This window comes from Salvelinus fontinalis, unplaced genomic scaffold (assembly GCF_029448725.1).
Source record: "Salvelinus fontinalis isolate EN_2023a unplaced genomic scaffold, ASM2944872v1 scaffold_0088, whole genome shotgun sequence".
Taxonomy (NCBI): Eukaryota; Metazoa; Chordata; class Actinopteri; order Salmoniformes; family Salmonidae; genus Salvelinus; species Salvelinus fontinalis.
The window spans coordinates 465,698-486,359 of record NW_026600297.1 but is presented as its reverse complement, the minus strand read 5'-3'; the positions used below and the strand labels follow the sequence as shown (position 1 = coordinate 486,359).

Below are 20,662 nucleotides of genomic sequence, written 5' to 3'. Positions count from 1 at the left end.
AAGTCTCAAGCTGTTTTATTTTCTATGAAGTTGACTTTCAGGTCATCAAATCTGTGACTTAAATCTGAATCGAATTCATGTCATGTGACTCGAGTCCACACCTCTGGTTTGTGTGTGTATTCTCATAGGTCCCTACAAAGCTTACCTCTCTCTCTCTGTGTGTGTGTGTGTGTGTGTGTGTGGGGGGGGGGGGGGGGGGGGGGCATTACCTTGAAGGATTGAACAAAGGTCCAGAGCAGGATGCGGATGGTCTCTCCCTGCCGGAGCAGTTTGATGAGCCTGGCAGCCCTGAACAGTCTCAGGAAACTCAAGTTGATGAAGTTATTCTACAACACCCACAGTATGACCAGACACAAGAGAGAGAGAGAGAGAGAGAGAGAGAGAGAGAGAGAGAGATAAATAGAGATAGAGAGAGATAGAGAGAGATAAATAGAGATAGAGAGAGATAAATGGGAGGAGTGAGGGGTAGAAAGAAGGAGAGATGGAAAAAGGGGGAAGAGAGGGATGGAAAGATATAGGCAGGGACAAATAGAGGGAGAGAAGTGTGGAGAACAGGAGTTACGGGGTAGAGAGGAGAAGCTTATCACTTGCCATGCAATGTTAGATAACTATTTCCTGTCCTAAAACAAACCAAACCATAAAAGCAGGGGAAAAGTTCAAAACCAAACTGAGTAGGATTCAAAACCAACAGAAAAGCAACCAAACAGAACTGGAATCAAATGCAAACCAAACCAAAAAATGCAAGGCTTGTAACAGGCTCGGGCATATCCAAGGAGTTAGAAGAAGGGAATCGATACAGGGGAAAGGAAAATCATATGTTTTCAAAACCTAACCATTGGCACCCAATTGGGGCAGTAAGTAGTAGCAGTAGGTAGAAAGTAGTAGTAGTAGTACTAGTTTGTAGTAGTAGTAGTAGTTTGTTGTAGTGGTAGTAGTAGTAGTAGTAGTAGTAGTAGTAGTAGTAGTAGTAGTAGTTTGAAGTAGTAGTAATAGTTGGTAGTACTGGTAGTAGTAGTTGGTAGTAGTGGCAGTAGTAGTCAAAGTAGTTTGTAGTAGTAGCTGGTAGTAGTGGTAGTAGTAATAGTAGTAGTTTGTAGTAGTTTGTAGTAGTAGGTCCCCACAATGCTCAGATATAAAGGCGCCGGAGGGGATGGCTCCTAACCAACTGTGCTATTATGTTTGTTTTTTCGCATTGGTTGTAACTCATTTCGTACATCATGTTGCTGCTACCGTCTCTTATGACCGAAAAGAGCTTCTGGACATCAGAACAGCGATTACTCACCTCCAACTGGAGAAAGATTTTTTCTGCTTTGTCAAGACAAGGCCCAAATCCCCGTCATCAGTGTGAAGAAAAGACGGAGAAAAGGGAGGAGGGCCGGGTGCCTTGTAAGAATTTGCCGAAGAGTAGGTAAACTACCGCTACCCTCCATATTATTGGCCAGCGTGCAATCATTGGAAAACAAACTGCACGATCTACGATTAAGACTATCCTACCAACGGCACATTAAAACTGTAATATCTTATGTTTCACCGAGGCGTGGTTGAATGACGAAACGTATAATATAGAGCTGGATGGCTACGTCTGGTAAGACGAGGGGTGGAGGTGTGTGTCTATTTGTCAATAACTGCTGGTGCGCGATGTCAAATATTAAAGAAGTCTCAAGGTAGTGCTCGCCTGAGGTAGAATACCTCATGATAAGCTGTAGACCACACTATCTACCAAGAGAGTTCTAATCAGAATTTTCGTAGCCGTCGATTTACCATCACAAACCGATGCTGGCACTAAGACCGCACTCAACGAGCTGTATAAGGCCATGAGCAAACAAGAAAATGCTCATCCAGAAGCATGGCCGGGGACTTTAATGCAGGCAAATTTAAATCTGTTTTACCTCATTTCTACCAGCATGTTAAATGTGCAACCAGAGGGGAAAAAACTCTAGACCACCTTTACTCCACACACAGAGATGCATACAAAGCTCTCCCTCACCCTCCATTTGGCAAATCTGACCATAATTCTATCCTCCTGATTCCTGCTAACAAGCAAAAACTAAAGCAGAAACTACAAGTCACTCGCTCAATACAGAAGTGGTCAGATGACGCGGATGATATGCTACAGGACTGTTTTGCTAGCACAGACTGGAATATGTTCCGTGATTCATCCAATGGCATTGAGGAGTATACCACCTTAGTCTCCGGCTTCATCAATAAGTGCATCGACGACGACATCCCCACAGTGACCGTACGTACATTTCCCAACCAGAAGCCAAGGATTAAAGGCAACATCTGCACTGAGCTAAAGGCTAGAGCTGCCGCTTTCAAGGAGCGGGACACTTATCCAGACGCTTATAAGAAATTCCGCTATGCCCTCAGACGAACCATCAAACAGGCAAAGCATCAATACATGACCAAAATTTAATCCTACTACACTGGCTCTGATACTCATCGGATATGACAGGGCTTGAAAAATATTACAGACTACAAAGGGAAACCCAGACGCGAGCTGCCCAGTTACGCTAGCCTACCAGACGAGCTAAATGCCTTTTATGCTCGCTTCGAGTTAAGCAACACTGAAGCATGACTGAGAGCACCAGCTGTTCCAGACGACTGTGGGATCACGCTCTACGTAGCTGATGTGAGTAAGACCTTTAAACAGGGCAACATTCACAATTACCTCGACTAACCTGTACCCCCGCACATTGACTCGGTACCAGAACCCCCTGTATATAGCCTCGTTATTCTTATGTAATTTTCTTGTCTTATTTTTTTTTTTAAATGTACTTTAGTTTATTTAGTAAATATTTTCTTAACTCTATTTAAACTTCATTGTTGGTTAAGGGCTTGTAAGTAAGCATTTCACGGTATTCAGCGCATGTTTTTAATTGTATTTATTTAACCTTTATTTAACTAGGCAAGTCAGTTAAGAACATCGTCTTATTTACAATGACGGCCTACCGGGGAACCATGGGTTAACTGCAACCTTTCGGTAACTGGCCCAACGCTCTAACCACTTGTCACGCCCTGGCCTTAGTATTCTTTGTTTTCTTTATTATTTTAGTTAGGTCAAGGTGTGACATGGGTATTTATGTGGGTTTTGTAGTGTCCAGGGTGATTGTAAGGTTTAGGGGGTTTATTTAGAGTAGTTGGGTTTATGTTTAGTATAGTTGTCTAGCTGTGTCTATGTTGTGTGTAGTTGTCTAGGAAAGTCTATGGTTGCCTGAATGGGTTCCCAATTAGAGACAGCTGGTTTCTGTTGTCTCTGATTGGGAGCCATATTTAGGGTAGCCATAGGCTTTAGTTTGTTGTGGGGAATTGTCTATGTTGAACGTTTGTAGCCTGTGTGTGTGCACTACGTTTATAGCTTCACGGTCGTTTGTTGTTTTGATAGTTTGTAAGTGTTTTGTTTCGTTTTGCCTTCTTCTATAATAAAAGAAGATGGCTTATTTTCCACATGCTGCGTTTTGGTCCGTCTCTCCTCCACACGATCGTGACACCACTAGGCTACCTGCTGCCCCCCACATGAGGCTACCTGCCGCATGTGACAAATTAAATTTGATTTGATTTGAGTAGTAGTAGTAGTAGTAGTAGTAGTAGTAGTAGTAGTAGTAGTAGTAGTAGTAGAAGTAGTAGCAGTACTAGCAGTAGTAGTAGTAGTAGTAGTAGTAGTAAATAGTAATAGTAGTAGTAGCAGTAGTAATAGTAGCAGCAGTAGTAGAAGTTAGTAGTAGTTAGTAGTAGTAGTAGTAGTAGTAGTAGTAGTGGGTGCAGGGAACCGATTTTCTTGTAAATACAACCAAATGCACTGATCCTCAAGGCAAACGCACCACCACACAATATGGAACTAGCTAGATCACAGCAAGTTAACCAGGTGTCAACGCAACGCAGCAAAGCTGACAGCTCTCCTCCACAAGGGGTTGGCTCGTTTTAGTCCTGTGACACTATAAAGTCAGGTTCGATTCCATTTCAGTTCACTCAATTCAGGGGATAAACTGAGATAACATTTAATTAATAAAATAAAAAATTGTCCACGTTGCTTTCGGAGGCCTCCTGAATTTCAAGTCACCTCCTGAAATAACAGAATTTACATGGAATTGAACCCAACCTTTCTTGCGTCACAGTCAGAGAAAAGGGAGGGGGAGTGGGGTTCTGGGTTGAAGGACAAACTGCAAATATATTGATGATATTTAGAAATATAATTGTTACAAAGTTCTAATGTTGATATAACAGTGATAGCATTACTATAATTCCATATTCATAGAGCGAATCATACGACTCGTCTTGCTCAAATTATTACACACTTAATGGTGAAAGCATTTGTAAAAACCACTACAGAAATCAAACTGTACTTGATTACTGTAAACTATGTTTGTGATGCTCACTGTCCTATGATGTGCATGGTCCTTCAACCCTCTACCAAGGGAAGGGTTCTGGGTTAGAGAGGGCTTGGCAGTAGGCACATTCAGCTCCCATCAAGAGCATGTTCACTATGGTATTGCAACACAAGCCTATGTGCATGTATTTATTTAGCTATGTACTGTTGTATGTGTGTATATGTGTGTGTAGGTCAGTGTCCATGTATGTCTGGGTGTGTTTAACTTATCTGTCTATGAGTAGTATACGTGTGTGTCATCCCTGCCAGAGACATGCAGTGGGGCAGCATGCACCGTAGCCCGGTCTGCCATGGGTGAAGCTTTAGACCCAGTCACTCTGTGCACTCCTGTCACACCTTACTCCCCTGGCTCTCACAGACACTAGCATGCATGTGTGTGTGTGTGTGTGTGTGTGTGTGTGTGTGTGTGTGTGTGTGTGTGTGTGTGTGTGTGTGTGTGTGTGTGTGTGTGTGTGTGTGTGTGTGTGTGTGTGTGTGTGTGTGTGAGATTGCTTTTAAGGAATGTAAGTGGTGCATGTCTAGTGATTGTGAGAGTATTGTCCACAGGACAATGGCTGTGTCCTAATAGGCTTGACCAGCTTCCTTTCCTTGTTCCTTTCCTACATTACCACAGATCTGATAGAATACTTTTACAACACATTTGTTCTTCCTTCCCTCCTTGAAATAATCACTGATTGAACATGATCAGATTAGCGAGAGTAGGAGTTCCACCACATAGCTACATAAAGGTAACTGCCAAAATAGAGGAAACACCAACATAAAGTGTTGTAGTAGGGTGTTTGGCCACCACGAGCTGCCAGAACAGCTTCAATGTTCTTCCATGATAAAATTCCATTACTCCTGTCTCAGGCGTCGCTCCATTTTCATGCTCATCAAACCATTCAGTGACCACTCGTGCCCTGTGGATGGGGGCATTGTCATCCTGGAAGAGGTCACTCCCATCAAGACAGAAAGGTTGAAAGTGTTCATTCAGAAAGGCTGTGTATTTATTGGCGTTTACCTTGCCCTCTAAAGGGATGAGCGGACCATGCCAGGAAAAGCACCCCACACCATAACAGAGCTGCCAGAAGCCTCATTTACACAAGTGTTTCCTTTATTTTGGATCAGATCAGTCAGATCAGTCAGATCAAAGCTGTGATCACTTCAAGGAAGGGAGGAAGGAAGGGTGCATTTGAACAGTATTAAATCAGAACCTGAAGGGTATTAGGACAATGACTACTGGCCAAATCCAAATTGACCTCAAGCCCCTCTAGGCCTATCACATGTGTAGATCTGAAAGCATTGGATTGGTATCAGTAATCTGACAATGAACCCATCCAGATAGGATAGGTGGAATATTTGCTAAATCCTATCTGATCCTTTTAGATCTATACAAGGGGTAGTCCATTTGGGATTGGTCGAATGTCTCTGTCTGGTGACTGGGAGCAGGAGGTCAGTCGAGTCATCTTGTCAAACCTGGGTCAGAGATCAAAGGTCAGGGGTCACTGCCAGGGTGAGGAGTCGAGCAACATGCATCACCACAGCCACACCAGGAAATGGATGCAGTAGTTCAAGTATCTCCAAAAAAGTACAAACCATCTACATGTGGATGTTGCAGATGACATGGTTTATAGCGGCATTTTTGGAGGTTGATTTAACAAAGAGTGCGATTGGCCAGGCCAGGTTTCATGGATGGACACATAGTGCATTTTGATTGGATGAATTCGTCAGAAGGGAGAGGGACGAAGTAGTTGCCATTAAGTAGCGTAGAGTTAAAGAAAGCATGTAAAAAAAGATAAAACAGGAAATGAATTGTCATTATGTACACTGATTATTACTGAGTTCAGTTCATAACACTGCCTCCATACATACAACAGTTCAGTCATAACACTGCCTCCATACATACAACAGTTCAGTCATAACACTGCCTCCATACATACAACAGTTCAGTCATAACACTGCCTCCATACATACAACAGTTCAGTCATAACACTGCCTCCATACATACAACAGTTCAGTCATAACACTGCCTCCATACATACAACAGTTCAGTCATAACACTGCCTCCATACATACAACAGTTCAGTCATAACACTGCCTCCATACATACAACAGTTCAGTCATAACACTGCCTCCATACATACAACAGTTCAGTCATAACACTGCCTCCATACATACAACAGTTCAGTCATAACACTGCCTCCATACATACAACAGTTCAGTCATAACACTGCCTCCATACATACAACAGTTCAGTCATAACACTGCCTCCATACATACAACAGCAGGGATATCAACGACTAGGAAACCGAGGAAGTTCCAAAAATATATTATGAGATTACTCCTAACATGAGATTACTCCTAACATGAGATTACTCCTAACATGAGATTACTTTTAACATGAGATTACTTTTAACATCCACACACTAACAAGCTTCCATTGGGCTGCGAGGAAAATGAACATGATTGTGAAGTCGTGTGTTTGAATCAGCGCAATGGCAGCTACAGATTTAACTTGAGCTGACCCAAATTAAAGGCTGCTTTGATGGACTACCACTGGACTGATCCAAGAACAGGGCTTGCTTTTTCATGTTCAAAGGTCCTTCTCGATCCAATGGTGTCTCGGACTGATCTCAGGTCAGTTTAGAGAGGAGGAACCTATTCCACCGGATTCTTATGCCATTAACATCCACTGCCAGTAACACCTAGTAGAACGGCTTATAGAGCATAGTTGGGGACAGGAGTTTTTCCTCACCATAAGAACTGACAGGAAAAACGAGGGTCTAGTTCAAGTCATGTAGTCAGGAAAAACTCTTGCCACTACTAAGATATTTTGTAATCATAATATACACGATATAACATTATGTCAAAACACTATACCCATTGAAATAAAAGCTGATTTAATTTCTCTGATAATGCCTGTGGTCACCAACCTTTGTCATGCAGAGCTACATGATGTTCAAGCTTTTGTTCCAGCCCAGCAGTAACACACCTGATTCAACCAATCAACCAATCAAGGTCCCGATGAGGAGTTAAAGGTTTAATCAGATCTGTTGGTGCTGGGCTGGTTATAAAAGCATATAGCTCTCCAGGACCTGGCTTGATAGAGTTTAGGTGTTTTTAATGGAAACAAAGGGTATAGCTGTCAGGACTGTCTCAGAGACACACAACATTCAAAAACAATATTAACATTTCATAATATGGTTTATAAAGGCATTACAACACACACACACACACACAATCACACGCACGCACACACGCACGCACACACACACACACACACACCACATTACCTGCCTGAATAACTAGTGTGTCTACCTCATTGGCTATCATTTTTCACTATCCAACTGGTTGCTAAGTGGTTGCCTGGCTAGAGGAACAGTCTGATTGGCCAGATTGTTTTGAGGCTAGTTATTTGATTGGCTGTCAGGTTGCCTAGCAGGTCAGTAAAGTAGTCTGTGTGTGTACGTGCATGAGTGAGTGTGTGTGTGTGTGTGTGTGTGTGTGTGTGTGTGTGTGTGTGTGTGTGTGTGTGTGTGTGTGTGTGTGTGTGTGTGTGTGTGTGTGTGTGTGTGTGTGTGTGTGTGTGTGTGTGTGTGTGTGTGTGTGTGTGTGTGTGTGTGTGTGTGTGTGTGTGTGTGTGTGTGTGTTAGTCTCCTGAGTGTTGTCAGTGGTGGCTGGGCTACGATGATCCAGGTCTCTGTGCTCTGCTCTCCACCAACTGGGACAATTATATAAAGCTTTCAAAATATGTTCATGCTTCACTGAGCAATGCAAGATCCTGTACACTACAGTCTCTGCCTTTCTCTCTGCTTCTCTATGTGCCCTTGCTCTCTTTCTATCTGTCTCCCCCCCCTCTCTCTCTACCTGTCTCACTCTCTCTACCTCTCTCTCTGCCTGTCTCTCTCTCTCTGCCTGTCTCTCTCTCTCTCTCTTCCTGTCTCACTCTCTCTACCTCTCTCTCTACCTCTCTCTCTCTCTCTCTCTCTCTCTCTCTCTCTCTACCTCTCTCTCTACCTCTCTCTCTACCTCTCTCTCTACCTCTACCTGTCTCACTCTCTCTGCCTGTCTCACTCTCTCTCTACCTCTCTCTCTCTCTCTACCTGTCTCACTCTCTCTACCTATCTCTCTCTCTCTCTCTGCCTGTCTCTCTCTCGCTCTACCTGTCTCACTCTCTCTACCTCTCTCTCTCTGCCTGTCTCTCTCTCTCTCTGCCTGTCTCACTCTCTCTACCTCTCTCTCTCCCTTACTCTCTCTCTCTCTCTCTCTCTCTCTGCCTCTCTCACTCTCACACTCATACCACTGAACTTGCTGACACACCCTTTCCCTTTCCCACTGTTAATTCCCCCTGCCTCCTCACTTACCCCGAGCTCAGTCACTAAAATATCTGTAATGCTGCCCAGGACTGTCACACAGTCAAAAATGTTCCAGGCATCTTTGAAGTAATTCTGTGGGCAGAAGAGAAAGAGGGAGGGGGAAGGGAGGGAGGGAGGGAAACAGAGAAAGAGTAGGAAGAAAGGAAAGAGATTGAGGAGAGAAAGGATAAAAAAGGTGAGTCAGTGTCAGACGGCAACAGGCCATAGATTAGACAAGATAGAATGAACGTCAGTTATGCCATATTGAAGTCATTCCAGCAACATATATGACCAGAGTCTGAGAGAAAGAGAGTTAGTTGGTTGGCTGGTTGGTTAGCTGGTTGGCTGGCTGGCTGGTTGGAAAAGAGAAGGGATCCCAGGATTGTGGTACATACTGTATTGTGACTGCTGCTGCAGTAGAAGCCCTTTGTTGGGTGCCATGTATAAGCCTGCAGCCAAACTGTGCATGAGGACAGAACTAATTAAAACACCATACTCTCTGTGCATTAGTACAGAACCAAATAAAACACCATACTCTCTGTGCATTAGGACAGAACCAAATAAAACACCATACTCTCTGTGCATTAGGACAGAACTAAATAAAACACCATACTCTCTGTGCATTAGGACAGAACTACTTAAAACACCATACTCTCTGTGCATTAGTACAGAACCAATTAAAACACCATACTCTCTGTGCATTAGGACAGAACTAAATAAAACACCATACTCTCTGTGCATTAGTACAGAACTAATTAAAACACCATACTCTCTGTGCATTAGGACAGAACTAAATAAAACACCATACTCTCTGTGCATTAGTACAGAACTAATTAAAACACCATACTCTCTGTGCATTAGTACAGAACTAATTAAAACACCATACTCTCTGTGCATTAGGACAGAACCAAATAAAACACCATACTCTCTGTGCATTAGGACAGAACTACTTAAAACACCATACTCTCTTGTAACGGTCCTGACCAGTTTTATGTTGTTTTTGTATGTGTAATTGGTCAGGGCGTTAGTTTTGGGTGGGCAGTCTATGTTATCTGTTTCTATGTTGGTTTTGGGTTGCCTGGTATGGCTCTTGATTAGAGGCAGGTGGTTTGCGTTTTCCTCTAATTAAGAGTCATATTTAGGTAGGGCGTTCTCACTGTTTGTTGGTGGGTGATTGTCTCCTGTGTCGTTGCATGGATTTACCATACGGGACTGTTTGGCTGTTCGTTTCGTTTCGATGTAGTCTGTTTCCTGTTCGTGAGTTTTACGTTTCAGTTCAGTAAGTTCATGTTCAGGTTTTGTCGTCTACGTCGTTTTCTTGTTTTGTATTTTTTGAAAGTGTTTTGTTTTGTTTCGTGTTGCCATCGTGTATAAATAAAGTGATGGCTTATTTCCCAAATGCTGCGTTTTGGTCTGAAGATCCTTCTCTCCTCACCTCGTCCGAGGATGAGGAGAGAGACAGCCGTTACAGAATCACCCACCCCGCTAAGACCAAGCGGCAAGGGAAAACTAAACGGAGTAAGGGACAGGAGAGAAAGGAGCAATGGACATGGGACGATGTATTGGACGGAAAGGGTTGCTACACTTGGGAGGAGATCCTGGCTGGTAGGGATCGCCTCCCATGGGAACAGGTGGAGGCACTGAGGAGAGCAGAGGCTACCGGGGAGAGGAACCGGAGCTATGAGGGAACGCGTCTGGCACGGAAGCCCAAAAAGCCCGTAAGTAATTCCCAAAAATTTCTTGGGGGGGGGCTAGGAGGTAGTGGGCCTAGGGCAGGTAGGAGACCTGCGCCCACTTCTCAGGCTTACCGTGGAGAGCGGGAGTACGGGCAGGCGCCGTGTTACGCAGTAGAGCGCACGGTGTCTCCTGTACGAGTGCATAGCCCAGTGCGGGTTATTCCACCTCCCCGCACTGGTAGGGCTAGATTGAGTATTGAGCCAGGTGTCATGAGGCCGGCTCAACGCGTCTGGTCTCCAGTGCGTCTCCTCGGGCCGGCATACATGGCACCGGCCTTACGCATGGTTTCCCCGGTTCGCCTACATAGGCCGGTGCGGGTTATTCCACCTCCCCGCACTGGTCGGGCGACCGGGAGCATTCAACCAGGTAAGGTTGGGCGGGTTCAATGCTCAAGAGAGCCAGTACGCCTCCACGGTCCGGTATTTCCGGCGCCACCTCCCCGCCCCAGCCTAGTACCTACAGTGTCTACACTACGCACTAGGCTACCAGTGCGTATCCTGAGCCCTGTTCCTCCTCCACGCACTCTCCCTGTAGTGCGTGTATCTAGCCCGGTGCCTCCAGTTCCGGCACCACGCACTAAGCCACCTGTGCGTCTCCAGAGCCCTGAACACACTGTATATTCTCCCCCTACTAATCCTGATGTGCTTGTCCTCAGCCCGGTGTCACCAGTGCCGGTACCTCGCATCAGGTATAGAGTGGGCTTTGAGAATACAGTGTGCCCTGTCCCTGCTCCCCGCACTAGTAGGAAGGTGCTTATCCTTAGCACGGTGCCTCCAGTTCCGGCACCACGCACCAGGTCTACAGTGCGCCGTATCCGGCCAGAGCCATCCGTCTCCCCAGCGCCATCTGAGCCATCCGTCTCCCCAGCGCCATCTGAGCCATCCGTCTCCCCAGCGCCATCTGAGCCATCCGTCTCCCCAGCGCCATCTGAGCCATCCGTCTGCCATGAGCCTGCAAAGCCGCCCGTCTGCCATGAGCCTGCAAAGCCGCCCGTCTGCCATGAGCCTGCAAAGCCGCCCGTCTGCCATGAGCCTACAGAGCCGTCCGCCAGACAGGAGCCGCTAGAGCCGCCAGCCAGACAGGAGCCGCTAGAGCCGCCAGCCAGACAGGATCTGCCAGAGCCGCCAACCAGACAGGATCTGCCAGAGCTGCCAACCAGACAGGATCTGCCAGAGCCGCCAACCAGACAGGATCTGCCAGAGCCGCCAGCGAGCCATGAGCAGCCAGAGCCGTCAGAGAGCCATGAGCAGCCAGAGCCGTCAGAGAGCCATGAGCAGCCAGAGCCGTCAGAGAGCCATGAGCGTCGAGAGCCGTCAGAGAGCCATGAGCGTCGAGAGCCGTCAGCCTGCCATGAGCGTCGAGAGCCGTCAGCCTGCCATGAGCGTCGAGAGCCGTCAGCCTGCCATGAGCGTCGAGAGCCGTCAGCCTGCCATGAGCGTCGAGAGCCGTCAGCCTGCCATGAGCGTCGAGAGCCGTCAGCCTGCCATGAGCGTCGAGAGCCGTCAGCCTGCCATGAGCGTCGAGAGCCGTCAGCCTGCATAGACCTGCCAGAGTCCCTCAGCCAGGATCTGCCAGAGTATATCAGCCGGGACCTGCCCCTTGTCCCGGTGCTGCCCCTTATCCCGGTGCTGCCCCTTGTTCCGGTGCTGCCCCTTGTCCCGGTGCTGCCCCTTGTCCCGGTGCTGCCCCTTGTCCCGGTGCTGCCCCTTGTCCCGGTACTGCCCCTTATCCCGGTGCTGCCCCTTATCCCGGTGCTGCCCCTTGTCCCGGTGCTGCCCCTTGTCCCGGTGCTGCCCCTTGTCCCGGTGCTGCCCCTTGTCCCGGTGCTGTCCCTTGTCCCGGTGCTGCCCCTTGTCCCGGTGCTGCCCCTTGTCCCGGTGCTGCCCTTTGTCCCGGTGCTGCCCCTTCTCCTGGTGCTGGATGTTTATTTAGGGGATGTGAGTTTTAGGGTGGGCATTGGGAGGGGAAGACAAAAACGGGGAGTGACTATGGTAGTGTGGGGACAGCGTCCAGAGCCGGAGCCACCACCGTGGTCACCTGCCCACCCAGACCCTCCCCTGGACTTTGTGCTGGTGCGCCCGGAGTTCGCACCTTGAGGGGGGGGTTATGTAACGGTCCTGACCAGTTTTATGTTGTTTTTGTATGTGTAATTGGTCAGGGCGTTAGTTTTGGGTGGGCAGTCTATGTTATCTGTTTCTATGTTGGTTTTGGGTTGCCTGGTATGGCTCTTGATTAGAGGCAGGTGGTTTGCGTTTTCCTCTAATTAAGAGTCATATTTAGGTAGGGCGTTCTCACTGTTTGTTGGTGGGTGATTGTCTCCTGTGTCGTTGCATGGATTTACCATACGGGACTGTTTGGCTGTTCGTTTCGTTTCGATGTAGTCTGTTTCCTGTTCGTGAGTTTTACGTTTCAGTTCAGTAAGTTCATGTTCAGGTTTTGTCGTCTACGTCGTTTTCTTGTTTTGTATTTTTTGAAAGTGTTTTGTTTTGTTTCGTGTTGCCATCGTGTATAAATAAAGTGATGGCTTATTTCCCAAATGCTGCGTTTTGGTCTGAAGATCCTTCTCTCCTCACCTCGTCCGAGGATGAGGAGAGAGACAGCCGTTACATCTCTGTGTATTAGTACAGAACTAATTAAAACACCATACTCTCTGTGCATTAGGACAGAACCAATTAAAACACCATACTCTCTGTGCATTAGGACAGAACCAAATAAAACACCATACTCTCTGTGCATTAGGACAGAACCAAATAAAACACCATACTCTCTGTGCATTAGGACAGAACCAATTAAAACACCATACTCTCTGTGCATTAGTACAGAACCAATTAAAACACCATACTCTCTGTGCATTAGTACAGAACCAATTAAAACACCATACTCTCTGTGCATTAGGACAGAACCAATTAAAACACCATACTCTCTGTGCATTAGGACAGAACCAAATAAAACACCATACTCTCTGTGCATTAGGACAGAACTAATTAAAACACCATACTCTCTGTGCATTAGGACATAACTACTTAAAACACCATACTCTCTGTGCATTAGGACAGAACTACTTAAAACACCATACTCTCTGTGCATTAGGACAGAACTAATTAAAACACCATACTCTCTGTGCATTAGGACGGAACCAATTAAAACACCATACTCTCTGTGCATTAGGACGGAACCAATTAAAACACCATACTCTCTGTGCATTAGGACAGAACTAAATAAAACACCATACTCTCTGTGCATTAGGACAGAACCAAATAAAACACAATACTCTCTGTGCATTAGGACAGAACCAAATAAAACACAATACTCTCTGTGCATTAGGACAGAACCAATTAAAACACCATACTCTCTGTGCATTAGGACGGAACCAATTAAAACACCATACTCTCTGTGCATTAGGACAGAACTAAATAAAACACCATACTCTCTGTGCATTAGGACAGAACCAATTAAAACACCATACTCTCTGTGCATTAGGACGGAACCAATTAAAACACCATACTCTCTGTGCATTAGGACAGAACCAAATAAAACACCATACTCTCTGTGCATTAGGACAGAACTACTTAAAACACCATACTCTCTGTGCATTAGGACAGAACCAATTAAAACATCATACTCTCTGTGCATTAGGACAGAACTAAATAAAACACCATACTCTCTGTGCATTAGGACAGAACTAAATAAAACACCATACTCTCTGTGCATTAGGACAGAACCAATTAAAACACCATACTCTCTGTGCATTAGGACAGAACCAAATAAAACACCATACTCTCTGTGCATTAGGACAGAACTAAATAAAACACCATACTCTCTGTGCATTAGGACAGAACCAAATAAAACACCAGACTCTCTGTGCATTAGGACAGAACCAATTAAAACACCATACTCTCTGTGCATTAGGACGGAACCAATTAAAACACCATACTCTCTGTGCATTAGGACAGAACTAAATAAAACACCATACTCTCTGTGCATTAGGACAGAACCAATTAAAACACCATACTCTCTGTGCATTAGGACGGAACCAATTAAAACACCATACTCTCTGTGCATTAGGACAGAACCAAATAAAACACCATACTCTCTGTGCATTAGGACAGAACCAAATAAAACACCATACTCTCTGTGCATTAGGACAGAACTACTTAAAACACCATACTCTCTGTGCATTAGGACAGAACCAATTAAAACATCATACTCTCTGTGCATTAGGACAGAACTAAATAAAACACCATACTCTCTGTGCATTAGGACAGAACTAAATAAAACACCATACTCTCTGTGCATTAGGACAGAACCAATTAAAACACCATACTCTCTGTGCATTAGGACAGAACCAAATAAAACACCATACTCTCTGTGCATTAGGACAGAACTAAATAAAACACCATACTCTCTGTGCATTAGGACAGAACCAAATAAAACACCATACTCTCTGTGCATTAGGACAGAACCAATTAAAACGCCATACTCTCTGTGCATTAGGACAGAACCAAATAAAACACCATACTCTCTGTGCATTAGGACAGAACCAAGTAAAACACCATACTCTCTGTGCATTAGGACAGAACCAAATAAAACACCATACTCTCTGTGCATTAGGACAGAACCAAGTAAAACACCATACTCTCTGTGCATTTTCACTAGGCATGTATGTCCTCTTTGTTCCTGTTCCACTAAATCTTTACCATCCCTAAAATCCCTGACTCTCCTTTTTATTAGTCTCTCTGACTCTCTGACTCTCTGACTCTCTCTCTCTCTGACTCTCTCTGACTCTCTGACTCTCTCTCTCTCTGACTCTCTCTCTCTCTCTGACTCTCCTTTTTATTAGTCTCTCTGACTCTCTCTCTCTCTGACTCTCTCTCTCTCTGACTCTCTCTCTCTCTCTCCTCTAATTATTCCCCCTCTTCCCCATATATCTTCCCACCACTCTTCCTCAAACTGTCTCCTCTGTGCCTCTCTCCTCTCCTTCACTCTCCTCTCACCCATCCCTCTATCTCTCAGTGTCTGCACACCTTCCACTGACTACAGCCATTTGTCTCTCTCAATACCCAGGTGACTGCTACAGTACACATAGTTTATTAACTGGGAAAAACAATAATAATCTCTATACATTTATACACATACTACCAATAGATAGTAGATAGAGAGACAGATAGACAGATCTGTCACGCCCTGGCCTTAGTATTCTTTGTTTTCTTTATTATTTTAGTTAGGTCAGGGTGTGACATGGGGAATGTTTGTGTTTTGTCGGTTTTGGGTGATTATATGGTAAAGGGGGTGTTGGGTGTATTGTATGGGTTTGTGTGTAGTGCATGTGTCTAGCATTGTCTATGTTGGTTTAGTTGTTTAGGAGAGTCTATGGTTGCCTGAATGAGTTCCCAATTAGAGACAGCTGATTTCTGTTGTCTCTGATTGGGAGCCATATTTAGGGTAGCCATAGGCTTTCATGTGATGTGGGTAATTGTCTATGTCAGAACGTTTGTAGCCTGTTGTATGTGCACGACGTTTATTAGCTTCACGATCGTTTGTTGTTTTTTTGTTAGTTTGTATTAAGTGTTTCGTGTTTATTTTTCGTCATCTTTTAAAATAAAAGAGGATGGCTTACTTTCCAAATGCTGCGTTTTGGTCCATCAATCCGCCACACGATCGTGACAGAATTACCCACCAAAGGATCAAGCAGCGTGAATTGGAGCAGTGGCCTGCTACACAGGATTATTGGAGTTGGGAGGAAATATTGGACGGAGAAGATCCATGGGCACAGCCGGGAGAATATCGCCGTCCCAAAGCTGAGCTGGAGGCAGCGAAAGCAGAGAGGCGGCGATATGAGGAGGCAGCACGGAAACAAGGCTGGAACCCCGTAAGTCAAACCCAAAAATTTCTTGGGGGAGGGCTCTCGGGTAGTTTAGTTGGGTCAGTCGGGAGACGTGAGCCAACTCCTCCTGCTTACCGTAAGGAGCTGGTGAGGGCGGATTTGGAAGTGAGCGACGCAGAGACAGTAAAGGAATTAATGGAGAAATTGGAGGAGAGAGTTATGAGGGATGTACTGGTTTGGTGCATGAGGCACGGCATCCGTCCGAATGAGCGTGTTGGTGAGTTAATGTCACCGGGAACAGCTCTCCATACTCGTCCTGAGGTGCGTGCTAGCCGTCTGGTTAAGACAGTGCCTACAGCACGCACAAAGCCTCCTGTGTGTCTCCAGAGTCCTGTGCGTCCTGTTACTGTTCCTCCACGTACTAGCCCTGTGGTGCGTGTCTCCAGCACATTACCACCAGTGCCTACACCACGCACCAAGCCTTCTGTGTGTCTCCAGAGTCCTGTACGCACTGTTCCTTCTCCCCGTACTCGCCCTGATGTGCGGGTCCTCAGCCCGGTACCACCAGTACCGGTACCACGCACAAGGCCTATAGTACGCCTTGAGAGTCCAGTGTGCCCTGTTGTTGCTCCCCGCACTAGCCTTGAGATGCGTGTCCCTAGCCCGGTACCACCAGTTCCGGCACCACGCACTAGGCCTAATGTGCGTCTCCAGGCTCCAGTATGCCCTGTTCCTTCTCCCCGCACTAGCCCTGAGAAGCGTGTTCCCAGCCCGATACCACCAGTGCCGGCACCACGCACTAGGCCTAATGTGCGTCTCCAGGGTCCAGTATGCCCTGTTCCTTCTCCCCGCACTAGCCCTGAGATGCGTGTCCCCAGCCCGGTGCCACCAGTCCCGGCACCACGCACCAGGCCTACAGTGCGCCTCAGCCGGCAGGAGTCTGCCGTCTGCACAGCGATGCCTGAACTGCCCGTCTCCCCAGCGCCATCTGAGCCATCCGTCTCCCCAGCGCCATCTGAGCCATCCGTCCCCCCAGCGCCATCTGAGCCATCCGTCTCCCCAGCGCCGTCTGAGTCATCCGTCTGCCATGAGCCTACAGAGCCATCCGCCAGACAGGAGCCGCTAGAGCCGTCTGCCAGACAGGAGCCGCTAGGGCCGCCCGCCAGACAGGATCTGCCAGAGCCGCCCGCCAGACAGGATCTGCCAGAGCCGCCAACCAGACAGGATCTGCCAGAGCCGCCAACCAGACAGGATCTGCCAGAGCCGTCAGAGAGCCATGAGCAGCCAGAGCCGTCAGAGAGCCATGAGCAGCCAGAGCCGTCAGCCAGCCATGAGCAGCCAGATCCGTCAGCCAGCCATGAGCAGCCAGATCCGTCAGCCAGCCATGAGCAGCCAGATCCGTCAGCTAGCCATGAGCAGCCAGATCCGTCAGCCAGCCATGAGCAGCCAGATCCGTCAGCTAGCCATTAGCAGCCAGATCCGTCAGTTAGCCATGAGCAGCCAGATCTGTCAGCCAGCCATGGGCCGTCCCTCAGTCCGGAGCTGCAGTCCCTCAGTCCGGAGCTGCCATTCCTCAGTCCGGAGCTGCCATTCCTCAGTCCGGAGCTGCCCCTTATCCTGGTGCTGCCCCTTATCCTGGTGCTGCCCCTTACCCTGGTACTGCCCCTTACCCTGGTACTGCCCCTTACCCTGGTACTGCCCCTGACCCTGGTACTGCCCCTTACCCTGGTACGGCCCCTTACCCTGGTACTGCCCCTTACCCTGGTACTGCCCCTTAGTCCGGAGCTGCCCCTTAGTCCGGAACTGCCCCTTAATGCTATGGGGTTAATGTGGAGGGGGGTCATTTGGAGGAAGCTAAGGAGGCGGTTAGGGACTATGGTGACGTGGGGACCACAACCAGAGCCGGAGCCGCCACCGTGGATGGAAGCCCACCCAGACCCTCCCCTAGACTGTGTAATGATGCGCCCGGAGTTCGCACCTTAAGGGGGGGTTATGTCACGCCCTGGCCTTAGTATTCTTTGTTTTCTTTATTATTTTAGTTAGGTCAGGGTGTGACATGGGGAATGTTTGTGTTTTGTCGGTTTTGGGTGATTATATGGTAAAGGGGGTGTTGGGTGTATTGTATGGGTTTGTGTGTAGTGCATGTGTCTAGCATTGTCTATGTTGGTTTAGTTGTTTAGGAGAGTCTATGGTTGCCTGAATGAGTTCCCAATTAGAGACAGCTGATTTCTGTTGTCTCTGATTGGGAGCCATATTTAGGGTAGCCATAGGCTTTCATGTGATGTGGGTAATTGTCTATGTCAGAACGTTTGTAGCCTGTTGTATGTGCACGACGTTTATTAGCTTCACGATCGTTTGTTGTTTTTTTGTTAGTTTGTATTAAGTGTTTCGTGTTTATTTTTCGTCATCTTTTAAAATAAAAGAGGATGGCTTACTTTCCAAATGCTGCGTTTTGGTCCATCAATCCGCCACACGATCGTGACAAGATCATTAGATTCAATGTAGTTAGTTACACGTAGTTAGCTAGCTAATTAGTTACATTCTCAGATCGCTATAGGACTATACTTTGAGGGCAAGCTTTGGCATGTTAGATTGATAGATTGCTTAGTTAGTTAGTTACATCTAAAATCCATTCCTATCATCATTGGAAGACGTGTGTGACACACTTACCAGCACTCCAAAGGCGATGATCTTGAGCACACACTCCATGGAGAACAGCGAGGTGAACACGATGTTCAGGTTGGCCAGCACAGCCTCATAGGCCGGAGAGGCTCCGTCGTACTACACACACACACACACACACACACACACACACACACACACACACACACACACACATGCGCACACACATGCACGAATATTTGAACATGCATGCATATACAAATATATGCACATAGACATACACAAGTACACAGAAATGCACAATAACACAAATACAGAGACAGAAATAAATACATAAAGGAAAATTACAAATTTTATCCAAACACACACAGAGACACAGACAACCACAGACAGAGAGGAAGACACATCCAAACACACACAGAGACACAGACAACCACAGAGAGAGAGGAAGACACATCCAAACACACACAGAGACACAGACAACCACAGACAGAGAGGAAGACACATATGAAGACAGATAGAGACACTCACACAGGTTAGCACACACAGAGGCAGAAACATTAGTTGAATCAGATAGATGGATAGATAGATAGATAGATAGATAGATAGATAGTTGGATAGATAGTGAGAGAGAGAGAGAGAGAGAGAGAGAGAGAGAGAGAGAGAGAGAGAGAGAGAGAGAGAGAGAGAGAGAAAGAGACTACGTGTTAAGTTATGTGTGTGTGAGTGAGGGTATATATGAAGTGATATAATCAGGGTGTCAAGGCTTGTTGTACCTTCATCATCAGAACGATAGTATTGAGCGCGATCATAGCCATGATTGTATACTCGAATGGCGGTGACACCACAAACTCCCACATGCGGTACTGGAAGCTTTGCTTGTTCTTGGGCATGTGTCGCGTCAACGGTTTGGCATTAATGGCAAAGTCTATGCAGCCTCTCTGGAAACACACACATACACAGACAGACAACAATGGGTTAATATCTCGCTGAAAGTGCTGTGGTCTTCAACCCTGATCCTGCAAACCCACAGGATATGTAGGCTTTTGTTCTAAAGATGAGAAGATATTCAGCAACTCTTGGTAGGACCGTTAAGACACGGTCCGAACCATGTCATCATATGTCATAACAGCTGACATAACTTGTCATAACCTGTCATAATATGGTCATAACACTGTCATTACCCATATATGTCACCTGTTGTGACATATATTTAATTATTTTATGGCTAGTTATGACACCTACATAAGAGTGTCAAAACCCACATTTATTCAAATTCGTTTTTTTTCATTTGTTCCATTTGTTTGAGTTCCATTTGTTAGAAAGTTTGTAACTTAAATCCTTTGTTGTTGTAATGAATTCTTTACAGTCATGTTTTTTTCCCATCATATTTTAAATGTTTATTTAATTTTTTACATTTTATTTCACCTTTATTTATCCAGGTAGGCTAGTTAATTTACAACTGCGACCTGGCCAAGATAAAGCAAAGCAGTGCAACACAAACAACAACACAGAGTTACACATGGAATAAACAAACGTACAGTCAATAACACAGTCGAAAAAAAAGAAAGTATATATTCAGTGTGTGCAAATGGCGTGAGGAGGTAAGGCAATAAATAGGCCATAGTAGCAAGTAATTACAATTTAACAAATTAACACTGGAGTGATAGATGTGCAGATGATGATGTGCAAGTAGAAATACTGGTGTGCAAAAGAGCAGAAAAGTAAATAAAAACAATATGGGGATGAGGTAGGTAG

The 20,662-nt window shown here is 46.1% G+C and overlaps 1 protein-coding gene across 1 annotated transcript in view; it reads right to left on the bottom strand.

Annotated features, from left to right (window-relative positions):
- Window positions 1-209: 209 nt before the first annotated feature.
- The window catches only part of LOC129843021 (voltage-dependent P/Q-type calcium channel subunit alpha-1A-like), a gene marked incomplete at its 3' end in the record, with an annotated part of 132,241 nt that continues 111,788 nt past the window's right edge, over window positions 210-20,662 (bottom strand). The window contains 4 exon segments of the mRNA XM_055911746.1: window positions 210-326; window positions 8,731-8,814; window positions 18,953-19,063; window positions 19,681-19,845. Of these exon segments, the coding sequence (XP_055767721.1) occupies window positions 210-326; window positions 8,731-8,814; window positions 18,953-19,063; window positions 19,681-19,845 (477 nt within the window).